This window comes from Apteryx mantelli, chromosome 2 (assembly GCF_036417845.1).
Source record: "Apteryx mantelli isolate bAptMan1 chromosome 2, bAptMan1.hap1, whole genome shotgun sequence".
Lineage (NCBI taxonomy): Eukaryota > Metazoa > Chordata > Aves > Apterygiformes > Apterygidae > Apteryx > Apteryx mantelli.
The window spans coordinates 22244475-22267490 of record NC_089979.1 but is presented as its reverse complement, the minus strand read 5'-3'; the positions used below and the strand labels follow the sequence as shown (position 1 = coordinate 22267490).

Here is a 23016-nt window from a genome sequence, read left to right as displayed (position 1 = left end):
CTTCTGTGTATACATACCTTCTTTCAAGCTATGAAATAGCTTGTTATTAACAGTTTCCCTAAAACTAAAAATCCTTCATTGCTGGTCAATACAAGAGAACTGTCTAGGCACTGTATTTTTTTTAAAGTTCTTCACAAATAATATTGTCCGGTGTTTTTGACTTTACAAAGTAGAAATAATGGGAAATATTCTAGAACAAGACAGCACTTAATCATTTGTCTCATATGGGGAAGGTGTATACCAATTCATAGTGGATGGTGTAACTTTTTTCTTAAATTAGAATAGTGTTAAAAAGAAAAGTGGAGAGCAGTAGTTTTGTGTGTTTTCTGAAAACATTTTTTCAGTTGACAAGCTTCAGCAATAGTTGTTTTATATGAATATAGTTGTCTTCAAAATTTTCTGCATTCAGACTTGCCATAACATCCTGTTGATGCCAAAGGCACTTTTTTTTAACCTTTCTAGCAAATGATAATGGAAACTAAATTGGAGTATATTGGATAGGATTGCAATCGCACTAAAAACTTGCGGGGGACACTTGGTAAATACTAGATTTTTTTTTTTCCTGCCCTGGAACTATGCAGATAAGCTTGTCCTACAGATTCTATTTCATTTATATTTAGCAACAGTTTGACAATCACTTTAAATTCTGTCATTGTGGATTAAAATTATCTTGCAAGTGTATTTTACATTTACATTTTACAGTGTAGTGTTTACAAGTAATGTTACAAAGAACTGAAATCTGCTCTTTTTTTTTTTTATCACTAGAAGCATTTTAGAGTGAATAATATGGATCATTTCCTCAGTATGTGTTGAAGGTTATTCCTGTATGTAGCTGTCTCAAAACTCTTAAGTGAAACTCAAATTTGTTCTTGTCTATTATTCATTCAAATGTTTGTTTACTAGTAAATATATAAAGGAGAATAGTAAGTGTTGGGAGAGATATGACCTACTAGAACTTTTTCCAGCATGTTTCCATGAAGTTTCTTTTCCAGGAAGATCTTCAAAGATATGTTTGTTCATGTCTATACATATGTTATAAAAGTTTCTATTTTAGACTTTTTCTTCTTTTTTTAACGAATGCTAGTTTAATGAATGCTAGTTTAAAACAATTATGCATGGTAAGGCCTCTTCTTAGCTAAGATTTCATCTTCTCTCTCTACCATTCATGCTTGCTCTTAGGCTTCCAAGTTAGTTGATGTTTCTATTTATATAAAGGTCACAAAAGGCATTAGATGTATTCTCAGTTATGCGTAATGTATTGACCCATGAGAAGTAAGATGGTCTAATATGTGCCCAATGAGCTCCTATTTCTTGGATGTCTAAATCCCAATGTGTAAAGCCCTTTATTTGAAATCTTGTGTGTATCAGTCTACGCTGGATGTGTGCAGGGCAGGGGGAGGTATCTGGAGGACATCTGAACCATTTGGTCTGACGTTGTTGCAACACAGTGCTAAAACCTCTGGGAGCATGCCCAGGGAAGGTTGCTTACATGTCGCAACTCTGAACTTTGTGTTTATTCTCCATTTAGAGGGCAGTTCAGTGTGGACATTGTGACGCTACCTTTTGCAGCATTTTCTGGAACGGGCTCATTTTTGATTTTACATAATGAGTACTGCCACTTTAAGATACCTTTCAGCATGACTGACACTTCCGTAGAATACTGTGCTTCACCCCAGGCATTCCTGTGTTCAGAAGATGGGGGTGATGATGAAGGACTTACTAGAGGCATTGACTTCCTAGCAGCTGGGGGCTTCTTGATAGATGGGTTGGTCTCCCCAACTCCATAACCAGATAGAGAAGAAGCTTGCTATTTGTCCTGTTTCAGATTTCTCAAGGGGGTGTTTCTTTCATATTGATCTTCCCTGGGACTGCCAGATGAGTGGAGAGAGTGGTCACTTAGTACATAGAACTTGTCAACCTGTCATGGGGGTGTGAGGTTACACTAGTCTCTTCCTGTTTTTTTTTTTTTTTTTTTTTTAATGAGCTACAAACATAATTGCAAGCACAACATCCCAGTGGGTTATTTGGACTGAGAGGAGTCACAGATGTGGTGATAGAGCTGTGTGGGTTTATTTCTGAGCTGAAGGGCACACCTGCTGCTTAGATGCCAAAGGGACAACAGCATGACTTCTCACGGAAGATGGTACTTCTCCTTATAGGTTTATGGCTGTTTATGATCTAACAGTAGTTTCTCTTATGAGAACTAACAGTGAACTGACGGTTTTAGGATCTGATATAATGAAAATTATTTCCTGAGTATTCAGGACGTGGGGCTCAAAGCACACTGATTGTGAGGGATCCAAAGCAGTCCGACAGGCATATTTCGGGGGGGAGGAGGAGGTTGGGGGAAAGGAAGGCAGGGGCTGGGAAGAGAAAATGGTACTGCCTTGTCTTTTCTTGGTCAGATTATCTCCTCTCTGGGTGAAGTTCTGTGTTAGCACAAAAAGTTGTCCATGTGCTTATTCTCCTAACTGATGACTTTCTTTAAGATAGAAGACAACAAGTTATGACAATACATGTGTTCAAGTTCATACCTGTTCCTTTCAAAAAAGGAGAAAACGGCATGAAGTAACAACTGTTTATTAATGTAAGGCTAAAACCATTCACAAATACTTAGTCACACCAATCAAGACACGCTTCTCTGATCATTTGTCCTGGTTTGAATGTACACAGCAAACAATTTAGCACAGTTGTCCTGTTTTGGCTTTTAGAATGCATTGTTTCACTGAGCTAGTCACAAGAAGAGAATGTGTAACTTTTCATATTTTAAAATGGAAAGATCACACCTATAATGACAATCACATCATAATCTCTTACCCAGGATACCTATATACTGCTATATGAATGTTGCTGTAACAGAAACTATAATGGTGTGCCATTAACATTACTTGGAACCACAGCTTCTAGTTGTTATTGAGGACCCACCATGATGCTGAAAGAGAAGAGAATTTATTTATTTTTACTTAAGCAGTATTTCTTTTTCTGCCTCTTGTAAAACTAAATAAAACATTTTTAATGCATATGTCACCACTGGTATGAAGAAATGGTCATTTATATGTGCAGCTGATACTATTTTATTATGAAAGCTGCATACATTCAAGGACAAAACCACTCCATGCACGGGGAAAATACTTCAGATGGTAGGAAAGCTGAGCATATTTGGTGGGGGAATGCTTAAGGAAAAGATTTTACATTTCTTTAGTGCTTCTTTGGATAGTCTCAGATACAGTTGCATAGAATTCAGCACGCAAATGCCAGAGGGCAAGTCTCTCAAAGAATGCGGATATAGTCCTACTGCATGCGTCAGTATTTTAGCGGAACAGAGTGTCCCCTGAATGATAGTGCTGCCTTTAGTGACTGTTATTCCTGGTGACATCATTCAAACCTGCTGTTATCCTTTTACACAATTCTAGAAATTGAGTGTTTTGCCCCAAAAGCAAGAGATCTGATGGATTTATTGAAGGTCATTCACAGAAAAGAAAAGCTGTAATCACCAGATTATAGATAGGACCAGAATAAAACACATCAGTACATCTTCCCCAGCAGTCCTTCCTCTTTGGCCTTTTGAAATTGAACCTTATGCAGAAAGGAACTGCAAGATTGTGGAGAGAGACAAAGCAAGGAGAGGAAAGGTAGATGCTAAGTCCCTTTAGTGGAGGGATGTTAAGGGCTCAGGGACCATGCTTTTTTGCACTGTGTGTTTTGGGGATTAGATTCATTAATAGGATTTGTCTCTCTGGATGTGTCCATAAATCCTTCAGTTTTTGGCATTTTTTTCTGAAAAATTTAATTCTTGAAAAAGAATCTTAAGATTCTTAAGAATCCTACCTGACTTTGGGCTATGAAAGTTTGTTAGTCTCTGACACATCAGTGGATTAGTAAACTTTGGTCAAATGAATGTCAACTTAATAGTTAATGTCATAGTGCCATAAGTGTTAAAACATTTTCCCTCTAACTTTTGTTTTCTTCGCCAAAAGGTTCTTTAGTGTCCTCAGAGTTCAGATCTTTATATAAAGATTAGGCTTTCAATTAAAGATGGAACTGAATGATTCATGCCACTCTGGTAGATTGACCTGAAGCAACTTGGTCAGTTAACAGGTGTGCAAGTGATTGTAATAGATCATGGTTCCTGTTAACTGATAGTAAATTAATTTGCTATCTCCAGTAGTTATGGCTTTAGGATAATATTGGATCTAACAGTCCTGAAAACCCACGTCTTCCTGAATCATCCTTAGCCAGGTAAGTGTATCGTTCTTAATTTTAATTGCTCATCTGAGTAAAGACTCTTAGGTTATAATCTTCTATTGAGTCAGATTCAGAATATGACTTAGAATTGTTTCATTTCTTTGTTACCTGGATGTGTAAAAGGAGTAGTTGCATTTGAGCTGGGGTAAATTTGTTTTTAAAATACAGCCTTTGTATTAATTGTAAACGGGTTGTGGGTTTTTTCCTGATTTTACAGGGATTTACAAATCCCTTTACACTGTCTAAAATTCTTTTATAAAATATATTGGTAGCATTGCAGCCATCTTTTTTTTTTTCTTTTTCTGATGACCATGAGCATTTTCTGTCTTTCAAATATGAATATGACCTGTATAGTTTATATATAGGAAGTGCTTCCCATTAAAATAGTTCAGATATCTACACACAGATTTCTAAAATACAGGTAATCTATAAAACTGTAAAAATAACTGAATGCATCACTTCACCTTCCCTCCGCTCAGCAGGGAATGCATGATGAGAAATGTTTCTATGGCAACTATCTTCCAGGATAGACTGCTATAGTCTAAAATCCTATTTAGCAGTCAGAATGGATGCTGTAATAATCATTTTAAGCCCAATTTCAGCCATTTATATTTAGGCACTTTAAAATGACGTTTACATTTTATTTTGCTAATTGCACTTTCTTTAGCCATGGATAAACCAGCCATGGAACACTCCTGGCTCCTACCCGTTCTAGCCCTTGGACACAAAGAAGTTTGGGGAAGGGCTGCATTGTTTCTTAGAGCCAAGTTTTTGTCTTACCACTAGCAATTTCCCAGTAATAAATTTGATTTGAAGGGATTCTGGGTTCATTAACTGTAATCCCCCTATACTGCAGGAATCCCTGGCATATATTTTTATGTTCATAGCTGGCTCATCAAGTCTGAAAATTTCTTGGCTGGTTTATTTTAAGGAGAGACTTCAGGTCACCTAGGACTAGGTAATTTCTTTTACTAGGTGGATTTTTTTTTTTCATGTAGACAATAAAGATATGGGAAACTAGAATTTCATTGTAACAGATTTGTGCTGTCTAAGGTAAAATACTTAATTTTGCTGTCCTCTTTCTGCAAACAGGGACTGATTCTTGTTTTGCTTCATCCTTGACCGTCTCTTCTAACTATTGTTTCTTCGAGAGAGAAGATGGTTTTTGCAACATTGGCTTGTATTAGAAATAATAATTTGGAATATTTAACACTTTTCGCAGTAGGATTTTTTCCTGTTTTACATAGCAGGAAGCATGTACAATTAATTGGTTGGTAAATATCGGTTACTGGTCATTTAAGACTCCATTCAGTCAACACAAATATAATTAAATTGAAGTCTTCATCAGAAAATAATTTTTTTGCCTGCAGATCTTTAACTGGATCCATTTTACTATTCACAAATAAGTATCGTATCTTCCAGATATTTTCTTGAATAATATATGCTGGCATAATGCTTTGTACCACATAAAATAAGGCACTGTGGATCTTACTCTGGCTGATAGATTTTACATTCTTGTTCTTAAAATACAAATGTTAGACTTCCTTTCCCCTCCATATTTTACAAAAGAAGATATGACTGAGGGTGGTGATACACAGTTGCTCTGCATACAGAACATACTAATATAGTGGAACTCTTCACATGGAACAAATAAAACTTTATGAAAAATTGATATTTACCAGGGACTAGCATTGTTGTCATGAGTTCTGGGGTTTCCAAGAAGTCCACATTATTTCTTTGGAATGTCTTGCTGTAATTCATTTGAAGGTGGCTAAATAATTATAAAAAATGAGAATATAACAAGTTTTTAAAGGCACTAAATATTCTCACATATATCAGGAGTATCCAGATTTGTTACAGTTAATAAATACTGTAAGAGAGATTTTGTGCTTCAAAACAGACAATGATGATAATAGAAGATTAACTGTGAAGTTCTTTATAAAAAATACACTTTTTATTCTGTACCGTTAACTGTCTTTCTTATCCTGATACTCATCTCTTGGTTGTGACCCAGTAGAGCAGTCTTTGTGTTCCAGATGTGTTGATGTGTGTTACCAGTTTTCTTTAGTCTTTTGAAAGTAAATTCACCTGCTTTGAAGTGGGCTTTATTCAAAAGCAAAGATACTAAGCTTCAAGAGAATTCTCCATCTTCCTTTAGAACGGTTTCTGCCTAGATCCTAAATTTACGATCTTACATTTTTTAAAAACAGTAAAAATAGTTAAGGAAGAACTTTCTACTCCTTTTTTTCAGCCATGTGTGCTGTAGGCTAGAACTTAGCTGTTAGGACTTTTGATCACTATAATTTTTGTTTTGGGCCCAAAGAGACGCTTTGGGAATTGGTCTGATGGGGTTTTGCAACGTGGATTTGGGAAGTGTTGAGAGCTCCTCATTCCTCCTTGCATGCTTAAGTGTGTTGCTGGACGATATGCTTCCTGTCTCATTCATTGACTCCTTTTTTTGTTTTGTTTTGTTTTTGTTTTTTTTAATTCTTCGTTCTCATCACTGAACTATGCCAATATTGTTGTTTCCTTGTTCTTTAGTCTGCGATCAACTACTGTCCATCTGATGCCGTATCTTTGTCTTCACTTTCAGCCTTTTTCTGCACTCTTAAGACTAGCTGTGTCTTTTTGATATTTTTAACTAAAATATAAATATATTTCAATATATTTCAGTTTTAGGTGATTGAACTACTGTTGTGAAATATTAATGGTGATGCATTTAGCAAGATATTGGTAGCCATATGTAGAGTAACTTATATTCAGCACTTCTACACAATTGCTCTCTAACCTTCAAAACTTTCTGTAATGCAAAAGATAATACTTACCGATTCCAGGTACTGCTGTTCTCCCAGAACTCATAAACGATGAAGCGGGAGTCATTTGAAAACTTCTGTATGGAAAAGCTAAGAATTGTAGGACAGAACTAATTTAATCAAACATGGCAAAGCTACCAGATGTGCATGTTTTTTCCAATTTGCTTAAGTGTGAACAAAACAGTGACTAAAAAAACCTTAAAGAACAAATCAGTAGATTTTGAAAGATATATATTGCAAATGAATAAACTTGCAATTTGTTGCAATTTATTGCAAAATAAAGCTTTTTTTAAAAACTTTTGTCTATGAGATAATGAGTATTTTCATGGCTTTTTTAAGTATTGTTTAGTATTTGTAGTTATGGACACTTATTTATGAAACTCATTTTTCATATTGCTCCAATAATTAGGATAATTTATATAAAGAAATGTCAATCAGTAATACAGAAAATTAATCCAACTGTGGTTCAGGGCAAATCAGCTAATACAGCATATCGCACATAGAGAACAGATTAAGCAAGCTGTAGAGTAAATCACGCTGTTTCATTGAAGAATTACTTTGTGGAAAGCCTATCCTCTGTGTGAGAAATCCATCAAAGTGGCATAGATTTTAGGTGCTGTGGAAGCAAATAGCAATGGAGTATAAGGAAAGGTATGTTGATGCTTGCTGCAGATATGCTTTCTAAATAATATCGTTCATAGTTTTTCTCATGCCATTCAGCTATCAATTTATCATGAGTAAAAAGTGACCCACAGAATATATGATCACTCCCACAAAATCATCCTGCTTATTATCTGCTAGAAAGCTGATATGCTCAGGAAATTCTGCATTTGGGTACTCAAACTGGTGGTTAGATGCATAGCACGAAAAGTATAGCTGTCTATTTCTCTGAGTGCCCAAGTATGAGATTGCTAGTCTTACTAGTAATGTGCTTGAAAACTGGTCTCAGATTATACTTCATGCTGAAATGAAATAATGAATTCATGTGATTTGTCCGTGTTACTATCTCCTGCTGTGTGAAAAAGTACATTGTAAAATACTAACAGTGATCAAGAACTGTAAATGTGGCTACACTGAAACGTGGATAAACTCCAAAACAGTCGGTAGGTGGCACCACTGACATACCAAATGCCTGCAAACTTGGGAAAGAAAGTAATTTTTTGTCATCTTTTGCTTAAGTTGTGTTCTACAGTAGTGTAGGCTCTCTCTACTGACAAGTTTGCAGTCACTGAAGTGTTTTGATGGATGTTAATTTTCAGAAGGAGGGGGGCTTCTCTTTGCTTTTTCCATCTCTTGGCTCACGTGAGAATTTTATTTTCCTCATAAGTCCACCATTACAAGTGAACCAGTGAATGGTCACTTTTTCATCTTCCAGCTTAACTTTCTTTTCCATGTTCGTATAAAACCTATTGATAAGATCATTGTAAGTGTGATGATCTCATAGTGACAAAGCTTATACATTTGAAGGCTACCTTTCATGTCCTTAATTTATGAGAAGATTCCATGTTTGTATATGTTATAAAAATATTTGTTTCATAATGATCTCTAGTAGCTTTCTCAAGTATGTTCAATTAAGAAATTCAGTACAGTAGGTGACTCAAAACTAATTCTTGACCCCATTCGAATGCTTTATTTTGTTCTAAAAGGAGCAAAGCAGCACCACATTTTCTGTTTCAAGGAAATTGTGCTTTTCAAATTTTTTTTTTTATTCTTCATTATGACTGGAAATCTTAAAAAGATAAGCAAAATGGATGATTTTGAAAACTTCCAACCAGAGAGCTGGCAACCAAGCTAATAAGTTGCTCGCTTACCAGGATGATCACCAGTAGAGGATGGCAAATGAGTTTTCCCGTGGAGGTTGTCAGCCTAGGAGCCTCAGGAAGCTGTGAACTGGTGCCCTGCACAGCTGAGAAGCCTTAAAAGAGTGGGGGCTATCTTTGGAATAGCCTGTGTGGGGTTTTTTTGTTTGTTTGTTTGTTTTTTTGAAAGGAGTGGTAGGATGCAGATTTTTCACAGTAAGGTTTAATTTTTATTCATTAGATTTTTGTGATATTACTGAAAGTACTCACATATACTTTTGACATCTTTCTGGTTTGAGTTGTCTTATAACTACTCTATCTTAATACACATGCATAATCCACCCAGGAAGGAAGATGTTGCAAATTCTCTCTTCATAAACAGTCTGCTGCAACTTAGAGGTTATTCAAGGAAATATATTACATTCCTTCCTTCAGCCCAAGTAGTAACACTGTACTTACTGCAAGCAGCCACCCTGAGCAGAAGCAGATTCCACGTACTGTTTCAGAGCAAGCCGGAATGCCTCTATTTCTTCTTCTAGCACAGACATTTGACGTTGAACAATCATTATGTGCTGATACAAATAACATTACAATATTATTGCCATATGGTGCTATGAATTCCTTGTACTTTAAGGTAAGAAAATCTGTCATAAAATGATTAAAAAAAACAACTTTGCATCACTGAAGAAAAGCCACAAGTTCCCTTAAAAGTTTGCAGTGCCTGTTTTAGTGCCCTGAAAGGGATAAGTAGAATAGCTTTTGACTATGGCTTTTACATCTAGGTAGGCTGATGCACAGAATGGAATTCCAAAGAGGAAAATGCCCCAAATGAGTGTCCACCTCAGAAAAAGGAGGAGAGTTGTCCAAACTCTGGATGAGAGAGTCTCTTTGGAAAAGTGCAAAGCAAACATTGATCTTTGAAATTAATAATAAAGTCAACATGTTTCCTTTGGTGAATGTGTATGCAAGCAAGAGTGAAGTTTGAGATAAGAGGATATTCACATAATTTGAATTAGATGCAGTGTTGCATTTCATTGAGGTTCTCTTATCTCCTTTTCTGACTGTTTAGGAAATGCAGTTTTTTACCTTTCAGAGGTCTGACTCATACCTGAATGAGATGCCTAAGGCAGCCCATGTTAGATAATGAATAGGAGTTTTTTCTCCACCTTTCTGTAAAAAAATGAATAATCTTGATAAACAGTGAAAACTGTAGAAACAGTTAGCATTAGAGAAGACCTATTTATCTTAGTTACTGTGCTTATCATTTAGTTTCATCACTAAGTAGCTTGCATATTGACTCATCCATTGAAACTTGCCAATTTCCCTGAATAACTATTTAAAGAAACACCTGACTGATACAATTTAATCTATAGCACAGGTTTGACTCTTCTGTCTTAATTATTGATACTGTTGTGTTATGGTTTACCCCCTCATAAAGCAGCCAGTCTAGTAATCTGGTTTGATCTCATTTAAGAAAAAAATCTAACGTAACTCTTTAAAATTAGCAATTTGATAAATATCTATTTTGGTTATTTTTTTCTATATGTATTTGATTTTCATTTTGTTGTTAGGTTCAAAGTCTGGAAATTTAGGAATACTAGGGTATTTGAAAAATTGAGGTGAATCTTGGGACATGAACACAATTGTAAGTTCATTTCTGGATATGATTTTGATTTTGTAAGAGTCATTGTCTCTTAACACTAGATGTTCTCTCATCTTTCTTAAGGTTTTTTGTAGGAGTTTTGTGAGGGAGGGAGGCTGTACAACCCTGTTTTAAAGCATGCATGCAGCTTTAAGTGATACTAAAGGAGCAGAGAAGCTACAACCCCATAAACATTGCTGCCAATGTTGGTAAATCTTATTAATGATGCCCTTTCCTCCTTTTGTGAGCTGTTTTTGGCTCACTGTACTGTTGAAAACAATGCAAAAATTGTTTTAAAAGTTACGTCCAAGTATTACAGGTTTTGCTTTATTGCTTCTTGCACAGCGTATTTTGCTGACTATAATGGATTCTTATCACTTGGAAAAGTGATTTTTTTTTTTTTTTAAACAAACTGAGATCAGGTGAGATTGTTGTTTCAATACCTAGAATTGAAAATCAAATGTCAAAAGTCATTATCTTGAAAAACACTTACAGATCTTGCATTTTCTTCTAAAACTTCTTCTTCAAATGGCTCAAGCTTTAGGTCCTTTCAGGCAATTGAAAAAAATGGAAATATAAGAGGTAATACTGCAGATGTAATCTAGACTTTCTTTTTTAGCAAACTATTCTAATAGCTAGGTTCTGTTTTATCTCCAGAAATTTTAATTAAACCCCTTGTTTATTAGCTGCAAATCTAGTATAAGCATTGTTTGCACAGTGTTGCACATTTCAGTTGGTTAAATTCAACCTAGACTGTTCTGTATACTTTTATTTATAATGCTTTTGCTTTTTCAAATCAAGTAGCTTAAAACAAAAATGGCTAGTTTTTTCATTTGTAACGAATCTGTTTGTTCACAAGTGTATGTTGGACTTTATTCAGAAAAGACAGCTGTCCGCTTGAATTGTCGTATGGAGATGAGCAAGCATAGTCATTTGGAATAAACTGAATATTAGCAACTCTTATGTCATAATGACAACTTTATACAAAAGAAACTTTTCCAGAAATTTTTCCAGTCACAAGTGACTGTTTTCTAGGATTATAAAAGAGCGTGCAAATGATTCAAGGTAGGTTTCTGCACTCCTCTGCTGCTCTTGCCTCTGAAGACAGACTAGGCAGCAGCAAACAGGTACATTTGTAAGGAAATGGTATGCTTGCTTCCTATGGAAACGAAATGTGTGCTTCGTGATTCAGTGATTTATGCAAGCACCATCTAGTAATGCACACAAAGTTATAATTTACATAGTAGATCCAGGTGATACCCAGTGATACATAGATATTTTAGCACCTGAAAAAGCAGAATTCATTGCAATAAACAGGCAGAGCAAGATTCAGTGTTCATTAGTGGTGCTTCGCTTATTATAAACAACTCTTGTGTCACAAAGATAAATAGGTTTTTCTACATCCTGTTGGGTAAGGATTGATTAACCTCAGGCAGCAGGCATTTTGCCAACACAAATACTATACCTGCTGAAAAGATGGTAAGAGGTATGCAGCTGGAATTCAAATGAACGTGGAAACCCCACCAACAGCACATGGCAGAGCAAGTCAGCAATGAAAGAGTATTCGCACATTAACTGCTTGTAACTGTACCTCTCATGCAGAATTTGCATAGAAAATCATGAAACGGGAGGAAAAAATCTTTAATAGCTCATTTCTCAGTGCAGAGACTTCAGATAGAGAAGATGTTTGTTTTCTGTAAGGTTTCTATTGCATTATTGCCATATGCCAAGTTTCATTTTTCAATACAATTCTTTTAAATTTAAAATTTCCTTAAACTCCTTTTGGCATGTCAGGAGGTAACTGTGGCAGGCTAGCAAGATGCTGTTTCCAAAGCAGAGGTGGAAGTAAAGCTGGACCAAAAGAGATAGTTAAATTTCATGAAGGACTTTAAAATTTCAAAATCTACTTTATTCAGAAAGATTAAGTTGCTACTGAAACGTCATTAATGTGGCAACTGCTGTGCAATTGCTTTTCTCATGCAGAAATGAACTCTAGGAAAGCTACTGTGTGCAGGCAGATGGCTATGCCCTGGCCTGAGGCTTAGCTAACTGACTGACTGACTGGACGACTGGACGTGAAGGGGAAGTTGCTGAAGACAATGAGAACAGAGCCAGAAGTTGGCAAAGTTTACAGATGGTGCCATGAGGAATGGCAGCATTTCACAGATGGTTAAAGGGAAGTTAAACGAGAGACCATCAGATTTCACAGATAATTGAAGGGAATATTGAGGACCTTTGGGGGAGTGGAATTGTGCAAGGCCACCAGTACCTAGGGTAACCGTATCGGTAATACCGCCTAAGGCTAGGATGGCCTAGGTAGCAGAAATAGCAAATTTTGGTACAGATGCAGCAAAACTTAGGTCAATAGGGAAAAGGTAATTAGGGGCAGCTCGTTTATTGGAAGAGGACAATGGCAGAGAACAGGAGGGGCAAGGTGGGTATGGGAAGGACAGGCAAGGGAAAATGGAGAGGAGGGAACATCAGAGAGGCTGGTCATATGTAAGCAAGTTGCTGGTTGGTATGCTTGTCTGGCTGAGCCCTGTGCCTGATCACTAATTATTGTATCTACCTACTAAATCCCATTCCTAGGCATTTTCTGTGTGTGCAGGTATGTGTATGTATAATTTATTGGTGAACTTCAAGTTGGACTAGCAGGTGAGTAGGAGGAGACCCACATCTGCAAAGATCTAAGTCTGAGCCAATGACTGGGTAAGGGGCCTGGGATCCGGGCATGAATATCAGATGGCCTTAAAACCCATGCTGATATTTGAGGGATCTGTGAACGTGGTGTGTTTGTCCATCTAGACAGTGAGGGTGTGGATGTGTTTCACTAGGGAACGTCCATCCTGATCATCTGGAGAGGAGAAACAGGATCAGGCTGTGTGCGCTTGTGTTTGTGTGGGGGCTGCCTGTGCTTACGTGGGTGCTGGTGAGGGCACCTGTGTTGGTCTGTGTGACCAGCTCTGTGCGTGTGTGTGTGTGTCTGCCTCACGCTTACACATGCTCAGCCTCGCCACTGGCTGGACCTGCAGAGATGAACAGCAGCAGCAACATCTATCAGACTGGGGCAGGAGAAACCTCCTGGGTCGGAGAGTGCACTAGTCCTGGCTCTAGTAGACCAGGAAGAAGAAATCTCCCAGGTCCCAAAATTCACTGACTTCAGCTTCTCCCTTGGCAGCTATCTGAAATTGTCTGTCAGCAGGGGCATTTCATATAGGGAACTATACAGGAATTTATACCTCATTTTTTCTTCTGCCCTCCTTTCCTTCCTTCTATTAAAAAAAAAAAAAAAAGCCACCAAGCACAGACATAAAACATCTTTTAAAGTATAAGGTAGCAATAGGTCTGAATGAAAACAGAAAAAGTGGGCAGAGGAATGTTACTCAGCTCCTTACGCGCCCTTGGAAGCCTTGGTATCTTTGGCCATTTGCCAAACTTCCTGGAGTCAGAGCACCTCCGAGGGCTGAGCTTCATCTCGGGAACTGCTGCGGGAGCCTGTGCAGCTGAGGAGCCAGGGCAGTTCCTGCGGCTTCCAGGCACCCGGAAACTCCACTGGTGGCAGGGCGAGAACTCCCTCAGCACTTGCTGGGACTGTAGTTACCAGCAAAGTGTTTGAATTCTTAAAAATCGCTATTCTCTGACGGGAGGAAGAAACAAATCTTTCTGTCAAACTCTAGTGGGAAAGTTGGGACAGGACAAGAGGGGGAAAAAAAAAGATCAGATCCTAAAAGGAGAGGCCCATGTTCCCCAAAACAAGCATAAGTAAATGCAACTATATCTTCCAGTCGTACATTAATGTGACTTTTCAGATCTTAATAAAAAGTTGGATCTGTGGAGATGTCCAAGGGGAGTGTGGAAAACTGTGTTGGATAGCTGGCAGTGAGAAGATTGTGGTGGGTTGTGTTTGGGGAATGGCTGGAGCTTCCAGTGGTGGGATTTGTGACTCTGGGGGTAAATTTAAAAATGACCAGTAATTTTTTTCTAACATTTTGAGAATTTTGATCAAATTCAACACAACAGCTTTGCCTGGGGGGATTGATATGGGGAGGGAAGGGATGGAAAACCCCAAGCTTTGGGTTCAATGTTAAATTTTGTTTTTGTTTTTTAATTTGAAGTTATGCTTTCATTTCCAAATTGTTAGCTGTTTCCTAGAAAGGGTGAAAATATCTTAAAACAAAATCAGATACTTAGTTTTGGATTTGCCATTTTGTTTTGTCAAAATCAAACCTCTTTATTTTTGCTTTATCCAGAAAATCAAAAAATCTGTTAGCCACACAGCTTTCCATGAAGCCCAAAATGTACATATTTTAGCCATTTTGTACAAAGTATGTTACATATACAACAACCTTAAGAGTCCCTTGGTAATGTTTTTGTAGTTATTAATATATGCAGGACTGTGCTTTGTGTATATACAGCATGTGCATGTACAGCATTAAATATGCTCATTTGTCTGTCCACTGCAAAATATAGCTCTGTAAATATTGATTGGATCTTGCTCTCATGAAACAGGAATAAGCAAGGTGAAAGGAAAATGTAGGCATTTAATGAGCTTTAGCTCTCTTGGCTGATGCTGAAGTTTCAATCATTACTAGTTGGAAAGAGTACGACTAGGCTATTGATAGGCATTTGTGGTTTAAGGATTGCTTCAGAAATCTTTACTGAAAATGAGAGAAAGAACAGATGAAATGAAATACATACCTTCTTTTCCAGTCTGTCAATCAGCTTTTGGAGTCTGTTTATCTGGGTTATCCACTCATCGTCTTCCTCAGTCCAACCTTTGGAAAATATAAATAATGAAGAATATAATGTTACTAAGTGTTGGGATATACTATATTCATTTATTGTGTTTTTTAAAAAAAAGTTTAATTCATCTTGTAATTAATTTTGTTTCTCAACAGAAGATTGTGGTACAATTAATTCAATGTTCATTTAGGTATAACCAGTAGAAATCCAAGACAAAATGCAAATCCAATACAAAATTACATTCTATACTAACTCCAGTGTTTTTGAAATTGCTGTGGTAGCTGGAGAAAGGAATGATCTTCTCTGCAGATGGAACCAACTCGTAACCTGAGCACCCTCTGCTCAAAATGCAAGATAATTTTTCAGGGGTTAAAGCTTTCTCTTTGCTAGTATTTCTGCTACTTTGAGAGGATCAAGATAAAATGAGAGAGTTGCGGGGGAGAAAACATGATTCTGAATATCTTGAAGAATTAGAGACCAGCTCTGTTTGGACTAGGCTTTATCGCGACTGATAATTTAGGAAAGGAGTTTAGGTATTTTTCTTATTGTTCCCCATTTCTTAATCTTCTTTCCATAAAGAAGTGTCTGTAAGAGTCGGCTCTCCTGTTCCATAGCAAGCCTGTCTCTGGGATTCCTTCCAAATACATCCCATGAGTGGATCAATGTAATACGTCTTTTCTGCAATCCCTCTTTTCCCTGAGAGCACTGAAGAAGGTGAAAGAAGTGCAGTCAAGCCTGTCTTTAATTATTGCAGCATGGCCAATGAAGCTTAGGCTACTGGATCCTTCTTACGCTTGCAGAGAGATACCAGACCTGCTGTTAGGGCCCTGACCCCAACAACTGCCACGATCGGACCGTTGGTGCTCTCAAGCATCCCGACACAGTGCTTTTCTCAGCATGATTCCTGCATTATTCAGGGGTCAAGAATGTACCTGTTCCTTCCCAATAAAAACCATCCTCATGGACAGCAGAAAGAGTTAATCAGGTGTACATGTGTGTCTAAATGGTTTAGTTTCTGGCATGATATGCTGAGGGATCTGTAATTCCTGAAGGAGCCTGTTAACATAATCCCCTAGAGTCTCTCTCTCCTCTGTATTAAGAATATGGGGCTTTCTATTAGTTCCGGAAAGATTTATTTAGCTGCAATAGCTCTTTTTTTTCAGATACTCTCTGAGGGGTTTTCAGCTTTGTTACATGCATCCGCAACATGGCATCTAACAGGTTTTTCTTGTGTTCTCACACTGACTATGCACATAAACTTGCAGTGGACTCTGTAGTTGATTTGCTAACACTAACTGGGTGTTTTCTTCAGCCCACAATCCTTCTTTACCTTTCCAACAAAACAGTGCTTCTAGGTGCTATTACACAAGCTTGGTGAGTTGGAGAAATGTGACCATTAGGACTGATCCTTCCTACACTACATTTTTGCTTTTGAGATTTTGCTTTTGAGATTTGAGATGCTTTTGAGATGTGAGGTTTTTGCCAGTGGTGACTGCAAATTTTGACCAATTTAAGACTGATTACATTTCAGCATAATAGCTTTTCTAGGCTTTTTTTTTTTTTTTTTCCCCAAGTCACAGAAGTCAGCAGCAAAGGAAAGACTAAAGCCACTGGATGTTAATTGTGTTTTGAATCTTTGCTGGATAGGACATGACCGTTTCAGAAGACTTCTTAGCTCTCCACCTCTCCTGTAGTGATACCTGCTGTCACATAGCAAAGGTGAAGCTAGTAAATGCAGTTCTACAAAGGCACAAGTATCTCTGAGCCTCCCTAAAGTCTCTAGAAAATTTGCTATTCTGCCATACCTGAGGCTTTCAGATGGAAAGGGTAATACTCCGGAAAGCAGGTGTGTGTGTTATGAGAGCACTTCCTGCAGTCACCCATAGTGTGAATGTTCACGTAAGTGATTGCTCAAAGGTTGTTTTTCAAAACTGAAGATTTTTCAGTGTGCATTCTCGATACACATGTTCATAACTCACTCATTTTCCAGCTCAGAGCTCTTGTGACATTTAGAATATATTTCAATCAAACAAATCCTAATGCTGAGGGCATACCATAGGTGTGATTCATAGGGGGAGGCGGAGTATGGCTTTACCCCAGCAGGTACAGGGGCTAAAGACATGGTGTCTTGCATGCTGAGAGAGTATGCACAAGTATAGTATAACTGTGCATATGGACAGCAATCAGTAAGCAGGAAGACAAAATGCCAAGTCAAACACAAATCAAGAGATAGAAGAGGCTTATCTAGCAAAGTACATTAGAACAGCTGTTGAGAAAGTTGTTAGCCCATTAAGATGACATTAACACATTAGCTGGATGTGGTATGGTATGGGTATGTTTGGGTCCCCCAGTCCTCTGTGAATTAGGAATACGGTAACAACACTATGAGACCTTCCTTATTACAGACCCCAGCGGGTCACAGCAAGGGGCCAAACATCAGCATGTAGCATTATGTTGAAAGAACAGTATCACTTCACTGAGTGGCAGAAAGTGAGTCGCAAATGCGTGACAGAAGGGTCTTCTAAAGAGGATTAAAAAGGAAGAGGTAAGCACACGGCTGCAAATACTGAGATCTACATGACAGGTCAAGAAATGGGTTCGACCCATTGTGGTGTTTGGTGTCTCATTTATATATGTGTGCCTTGACTGAGAGACATCACTAAGCCTGAAGATGCCTTCACTGTAGCCTTAGGTTTAATATTACTGCTTTCAAACAATCCACTTTTTACCCTCTCATTTTTTGCAGAGCAGAAGTCCTGTTTCAGATTTTTCATGTCAAATTAAATCTTTTCTTCCTTCAGATTTTGTATTTCCCCTTTCAGTTTCTTGCTTGTTTCCCTCAGCTGTGATGTAAGTCACAATAGACAACCTGGTTCTCTATGAACTATAATCCCAACTTTTCCTTCATCTGCAGGCTATAAATATTCCCTAAGAAATGCTGAGTCAACCCACAGTCCCCAAATAATGTCCCTGTGTGCTGTCAAAGGGGGGTTGGTGCAGAGGAGAATTTGGCTCATAATTATGTATTTACTTTTTATCAGTTCAGATCTATGGTATATATTTGTTTTCTTTACACTATTAACTAATACCTGGTATGTCAAATTGAAGGTTGATTTCTGTCAGTAAAGTACTTGAGCTGATTAACATTTCTAGATTAAAGCTTTGGGGGGAGATGCATGTATATTTTTCTGTGTGTGTTTGTGCATGTATTTTAAGTGTATTTAAAATGCGAAATACCGTACCTGTGTTAAAATGAGGGCTGTTTGGCGACAGGCTATTGTTTCTTTGAAGCCTTCGAGCTGAACGTTTTCCTGGCCATTGAATTGAGAGCACTTCTGGTTTTGCTGGGCCTTGTCTATATAGAAACAGAGGACAGTTCATACGGTAATACATGTGAGCAAGCTGCTCTTTTCTTTCTATTTTCACAAAATATATTAGTATGTTCCTTTTTGAATTAGGAGAAATACCTTTTGAGACTACTGAATTATTTTCTAGATTTTCACTATTAATAATTAGATGTGCTTAGACTGCTAGTCATTAAAGAAGGGGAGGGGTGAAGAATTAAGTTGGTAACTTATGCCTGTCTTTTAGAGCGATAAAGCTAGAGGTATGTCAGTGATGTGATTTTGACCTAAGCCAAGCAATCATTCACACAGCTTCTTCACATGGTTCACTAAGCATTTCATAGCGTCTCTGTGGCAGAACTGGGGTCACACAAGCAGCTAACAATCGGGGCCCCAAACCTGAACTTTTAATTGAGAAAATACACTTATCCCTTCAGCTTAGAGGTAAAAAAAGATAAACAACAACAAATATTTGTTAATAAGGAAGCAACGATGATGAGAAATAGTTAATACTGGATAGACGATAAATGCATTTCTGGGACCAGTACTGAAACATAACAGATTAAGAAATTACTTTTATACTGTGATGGCAGAGTCATTGACACTTGACAGTTTGCATGTGCACTGAAGGCTGTCTCTAGTGGATTATTCCTCATGATCCAGGTAAGGAATAATGAAGGACCAGGACTATATTTTGAATGTTTGGTTGAACTATTAGTTGCAAAGAATATTAGATAGGAATCTATACAGCTCAGTAAATAACTTGCAGATCACTGCTTTGGAAGGCTGTCCTGTCTCCTGAAGCACAGAATGAAGCCAAACCTCATCAAAACCTCACAAAATATCTAAAGGGATATTTCAGGATGTTATTTACTGTAGCATATGAACAGGATAAAATCCTGTAACAGTAAGCCAAATTGTGGCACTTCCCCAGTGTGAGAACTCTTAAGCCTTATTGGGGTTTTGCTTCAGTCAGTTTGCTCCTGAGTTAAGTTAGAAGCAAGTGAAGATGATTTTACATAGAGCATCTGTTTACTGGGGCATCTGCACTAGGAAGTCACCCCATTTCCTCCAAAACAGCTGTAGCTAAAGTGCTGAGTTGACTTGGCTTTTGTTTCTTGCACTGCTACATCAGAAAATGGGGGAGATGGTATTTGGATCAACAGTATCTCAACTCCTTCTTCTCATTTTATTTGCCATAAACCATACTGACAATCAAAAAGGATATTTCTGAACACCTATACCGACAAACTTAGAAAAAGAAATCTCCATAATGCCCTACCAGAAGAGAAAGCTAGCACCAAAAGGGATTCTCATATTACCCAATTCTCAGCACCCAAGTTAGTGATTTGAGTTACACAGATGGTCTTTCTAGACTTTATTTCTAGGGAGGCAGTCCTAAAAGGCGAGTTGGAGCAGAAGCCAATGATTACTCCAGAGGATGGCTTAGAGCACCCAAATTAGGCTCCAACTCTGAACTGACCACTAGAGAAGACTTTTTCTCTTCTGTCAATTGTATTGGGAATCTAGAAAGCCACAGGCATGAACCGAAGGTTGTGTATGTTCTACGTGCTCTATGCACTCTACGCACCATCAGCCTTTCCAAATCTGCTTAATTCCTATGGTCAAGCTGCCAGCACCAGAGCCTCACCCCCGTGAGGAAAAACCTCACAGTTCCAACTCCAACACCCCTAACTCTGCACTAAGCAGTGGAAATTAGGTAATTCTGCAAGAGAAACTGAATCAAATCTTAAAATGTTTATTTCATTGCTCCTTTGCACTGTATAAAATTGGTCTGAACTTCTGTTTTTTAAGTTTTCTGCTTCTCCCCTTTTTCTCTGCCTTTCTTTTAGACTATAGGAATTGCTTTAATTGATGTGGAATGAAGGTCAATAGCCCAGGTTAGGGCCCAAGTCACGTTATTATGCATGTACTTCAGAGATCTCACTACCAACAGCAAAGCAAGCAAGAAACTCACACTTCCAAGAGAAAGAATGAAAAAGCAATGCGTTTTATAACTTATGAAATGTTGAGATCATCTTTGTCCACCATAAAGGGCAGACACAACAGATTTTGTTTTGCTTTCCCTATCATCTTTAACAGTAACATACTGAGGAAAACAAATACATGAAGCCAAATACATTTTCAAAAAAGTTTGTTTCAGTGCTTGATCCTCTAAACTCTCATCTATAAGGTGATGCTATTAAATTCACTTAAACATTTTGAATGAATATAGGTTCCCCATGTTGTTTAAAGTTTATAGAGTTACGTGTAAACCAATACTATGGGTCCTGTGTTCTAGAAGGAAGCTGTAACAAGCAAGATCCTGCCTATTTCTCCTGTGAAAATTGGGACTGTTGCACAACCACAGATGAAAAAACTCATAAAGGCTGAAGAAGCAAACAAGGAGATGTCTGTGCTCTTAGTAACTACAAAACTGTCTACAATGCAGTGGTCTGGTTTTGCATGTGGTATTAAATAGTCAATAGGTTTAAAAAAAAAAAAAAAAGTCAAAGGAGCAGCAACCAGGATGTAACAAAATGCTCACAGTCTCTCAGTCCTCTGACAAGCTATCCACCAGAGGATTAGAGAGTGGAGTCTGCCTTTATTCATTTTGAGGAAAACTCTTATTAGTGTCAGTGAGTTTCTATATGGAATAAAAAATGTATCCTTATTTCTCCTGTTATTCCTTGCATTGGGGCACCAGATGAAGCATAAAACAGTCTTTGGAAGTTCAATGTCCAAGTACAGCTTCCTTATATATTTTGCATCCATATACAGCTTACCCATTTCTAACACCACTCTTGGACCCCAGCTCCTCATCCCATTGCTCCGCGCTGGGCAGAAAGCTGGCTCACCTTTCTTGCCGAGTCTGCTCCTCTGTGGTTTCCATGGCACACTCCAGAGAGGTCTGGAGGGACTGAAGCTGATTCAGTGTCTCCTTCAAAAGAAAGCGAGTCACAAACTGCTCCAAATTAGAAGCTTCCTGATAGTCCTAAAAATACATTAAAGATTGGTGACAATTTGCGTAATATGTTAGAAATACGTGAGAGGAGATTCAGACTTAATTCAGAAGAGAAGCAGCATGAAAGTTCTGGTGCTTATGCATGCAAACTGCATGAGCAACTTTGTGGTTTTGGACAAAAAGACCTCTGAATTTTCAGGTGGACGCACTGTTCCCACACATGCTGTGGGAGGCCCAGGTGCACACTTGCACTCCTTTACAACATAGTTTCTACTTAAAGAAAACATTTACATACATTTCTCAACTCGAAGTGATTGCTGTACCACAATACTTCTTAAGTATGGAAAAGCCATACAGTGTACTGCAGGTCAAATATCTATTCACAACATATGCTATTAAACCAGTTCTTGTTGGAAGACTTCTTATGGAAATCTCAGGTTTTAAACCACTCATGAATCATCCGAGTTAATTACCCAGAAGCTTCACATATATTTCTTCTGTCTTCAAATTAATCGGGTGTGAGGTACTCTCTAACCAAATAACTTACAAATAAGTTTATAACAGAGAAGTACTTGCGGGATGCATTGACTGTCTACCTTTTGAGCAAATACCTGAGGCTAACATCAGCCCTGTAAATAACATTTGTGACAACCTCTTTATGGGTAGCACATCTTATTATGCAAGAAGAAGGCTAATTTATCCTAAATTTGCCGACCTCTCCTTCTAACTGACTTAAAAATCTGTTGCGCCTGACAGAGATCGTTTAATTTCTACCAATTTTGAATCTCTGTGGCATGTTAGAACAACATGTGAGAATTTGTGTAGCATGGGCAGCTAAATAAAACCCTATGGTAGAAATGGAGGGTATGCTTTAATTTCTCAGCTTTCATCAATGTGTTTGGGAACAAGTGAACAAAACATGAATGAATAGAAGTGATAGAACTGGCCGTTTCTTGCAAGTTTTTAAATGCCAAAACAACCTCAACAAAGGAGGATAATCAAAGTGTCTTAAAATTCTGGGCATCCAAAAAAGTAAATGCTACAGATACCTCTGTATAGCTTCTGCTCATAGTCAAGCTAAATCCATTACCAGCATTCTGAATTACAACTTAAAATGCCCATCAAAATGATTCTTTTTACAGCTTGCTCAGGTGGGCCCTTGCAGCCTGTGGGGTGGGCTAGACAACAGCTACATGATACTCGTCTGCACTGTCTGCAGCTGGCTGCTTTTTGACTCCTTTAAAAGTGCTTTCCTGCACCTGAAAGTTATTAACTTTCTTCATCAGAAGTGCTCCAGGTTTGTGCCTGCAGCTGGATTTAGCCCTTGTTCTTCCTGTTCTGTTGTCCCCTAAGTTATTTAAAGGTTTCTTTGAAAATAGCTTGGGGCTACCTTATCCGGCATGCACAGTCTTTTTGTAAAGATGGGGTAGGCAGGACTCTGACATCATCTCTGGGAGCCTGCAAT

The 23016-nt window shown here is 37.9% G+C and overlaps 1 protein-coding gene across 1 annotated transcript in view; it reads right to left on the bottom strand.

Moving 5' to 3' along the window:
* Positions 1-2815: 2815 nt before the first annotated feature.
* The window catches only part of NECAB1 (N-terminal EF-hand calcium binding protein 1), a gene marked incomplete at its 5' end in the record, with an annotated part of 57718 nt that continues 37517 nt past the window's right edge, over positions 2816-23016 (bottom strand). Inside the window, 8 exon segments of the mRNA XM_013956791.2 lie at positions 2816-2932; positions 5925-6016; positions 7071-7148; positions 9317-9429; positions 10993-11046; positions 15198-15274; positions 18485-18597; positions 21445-21581. Coding sequence (XP_013812245.2) covers positions 2904-2932; positions 5925-6016; positions 7071-7148; positions 9317-9429; positions 10993-11046; positions 15198-15274; positions 18485-18597; positions 21445-21581 — 693 coding nt within the window.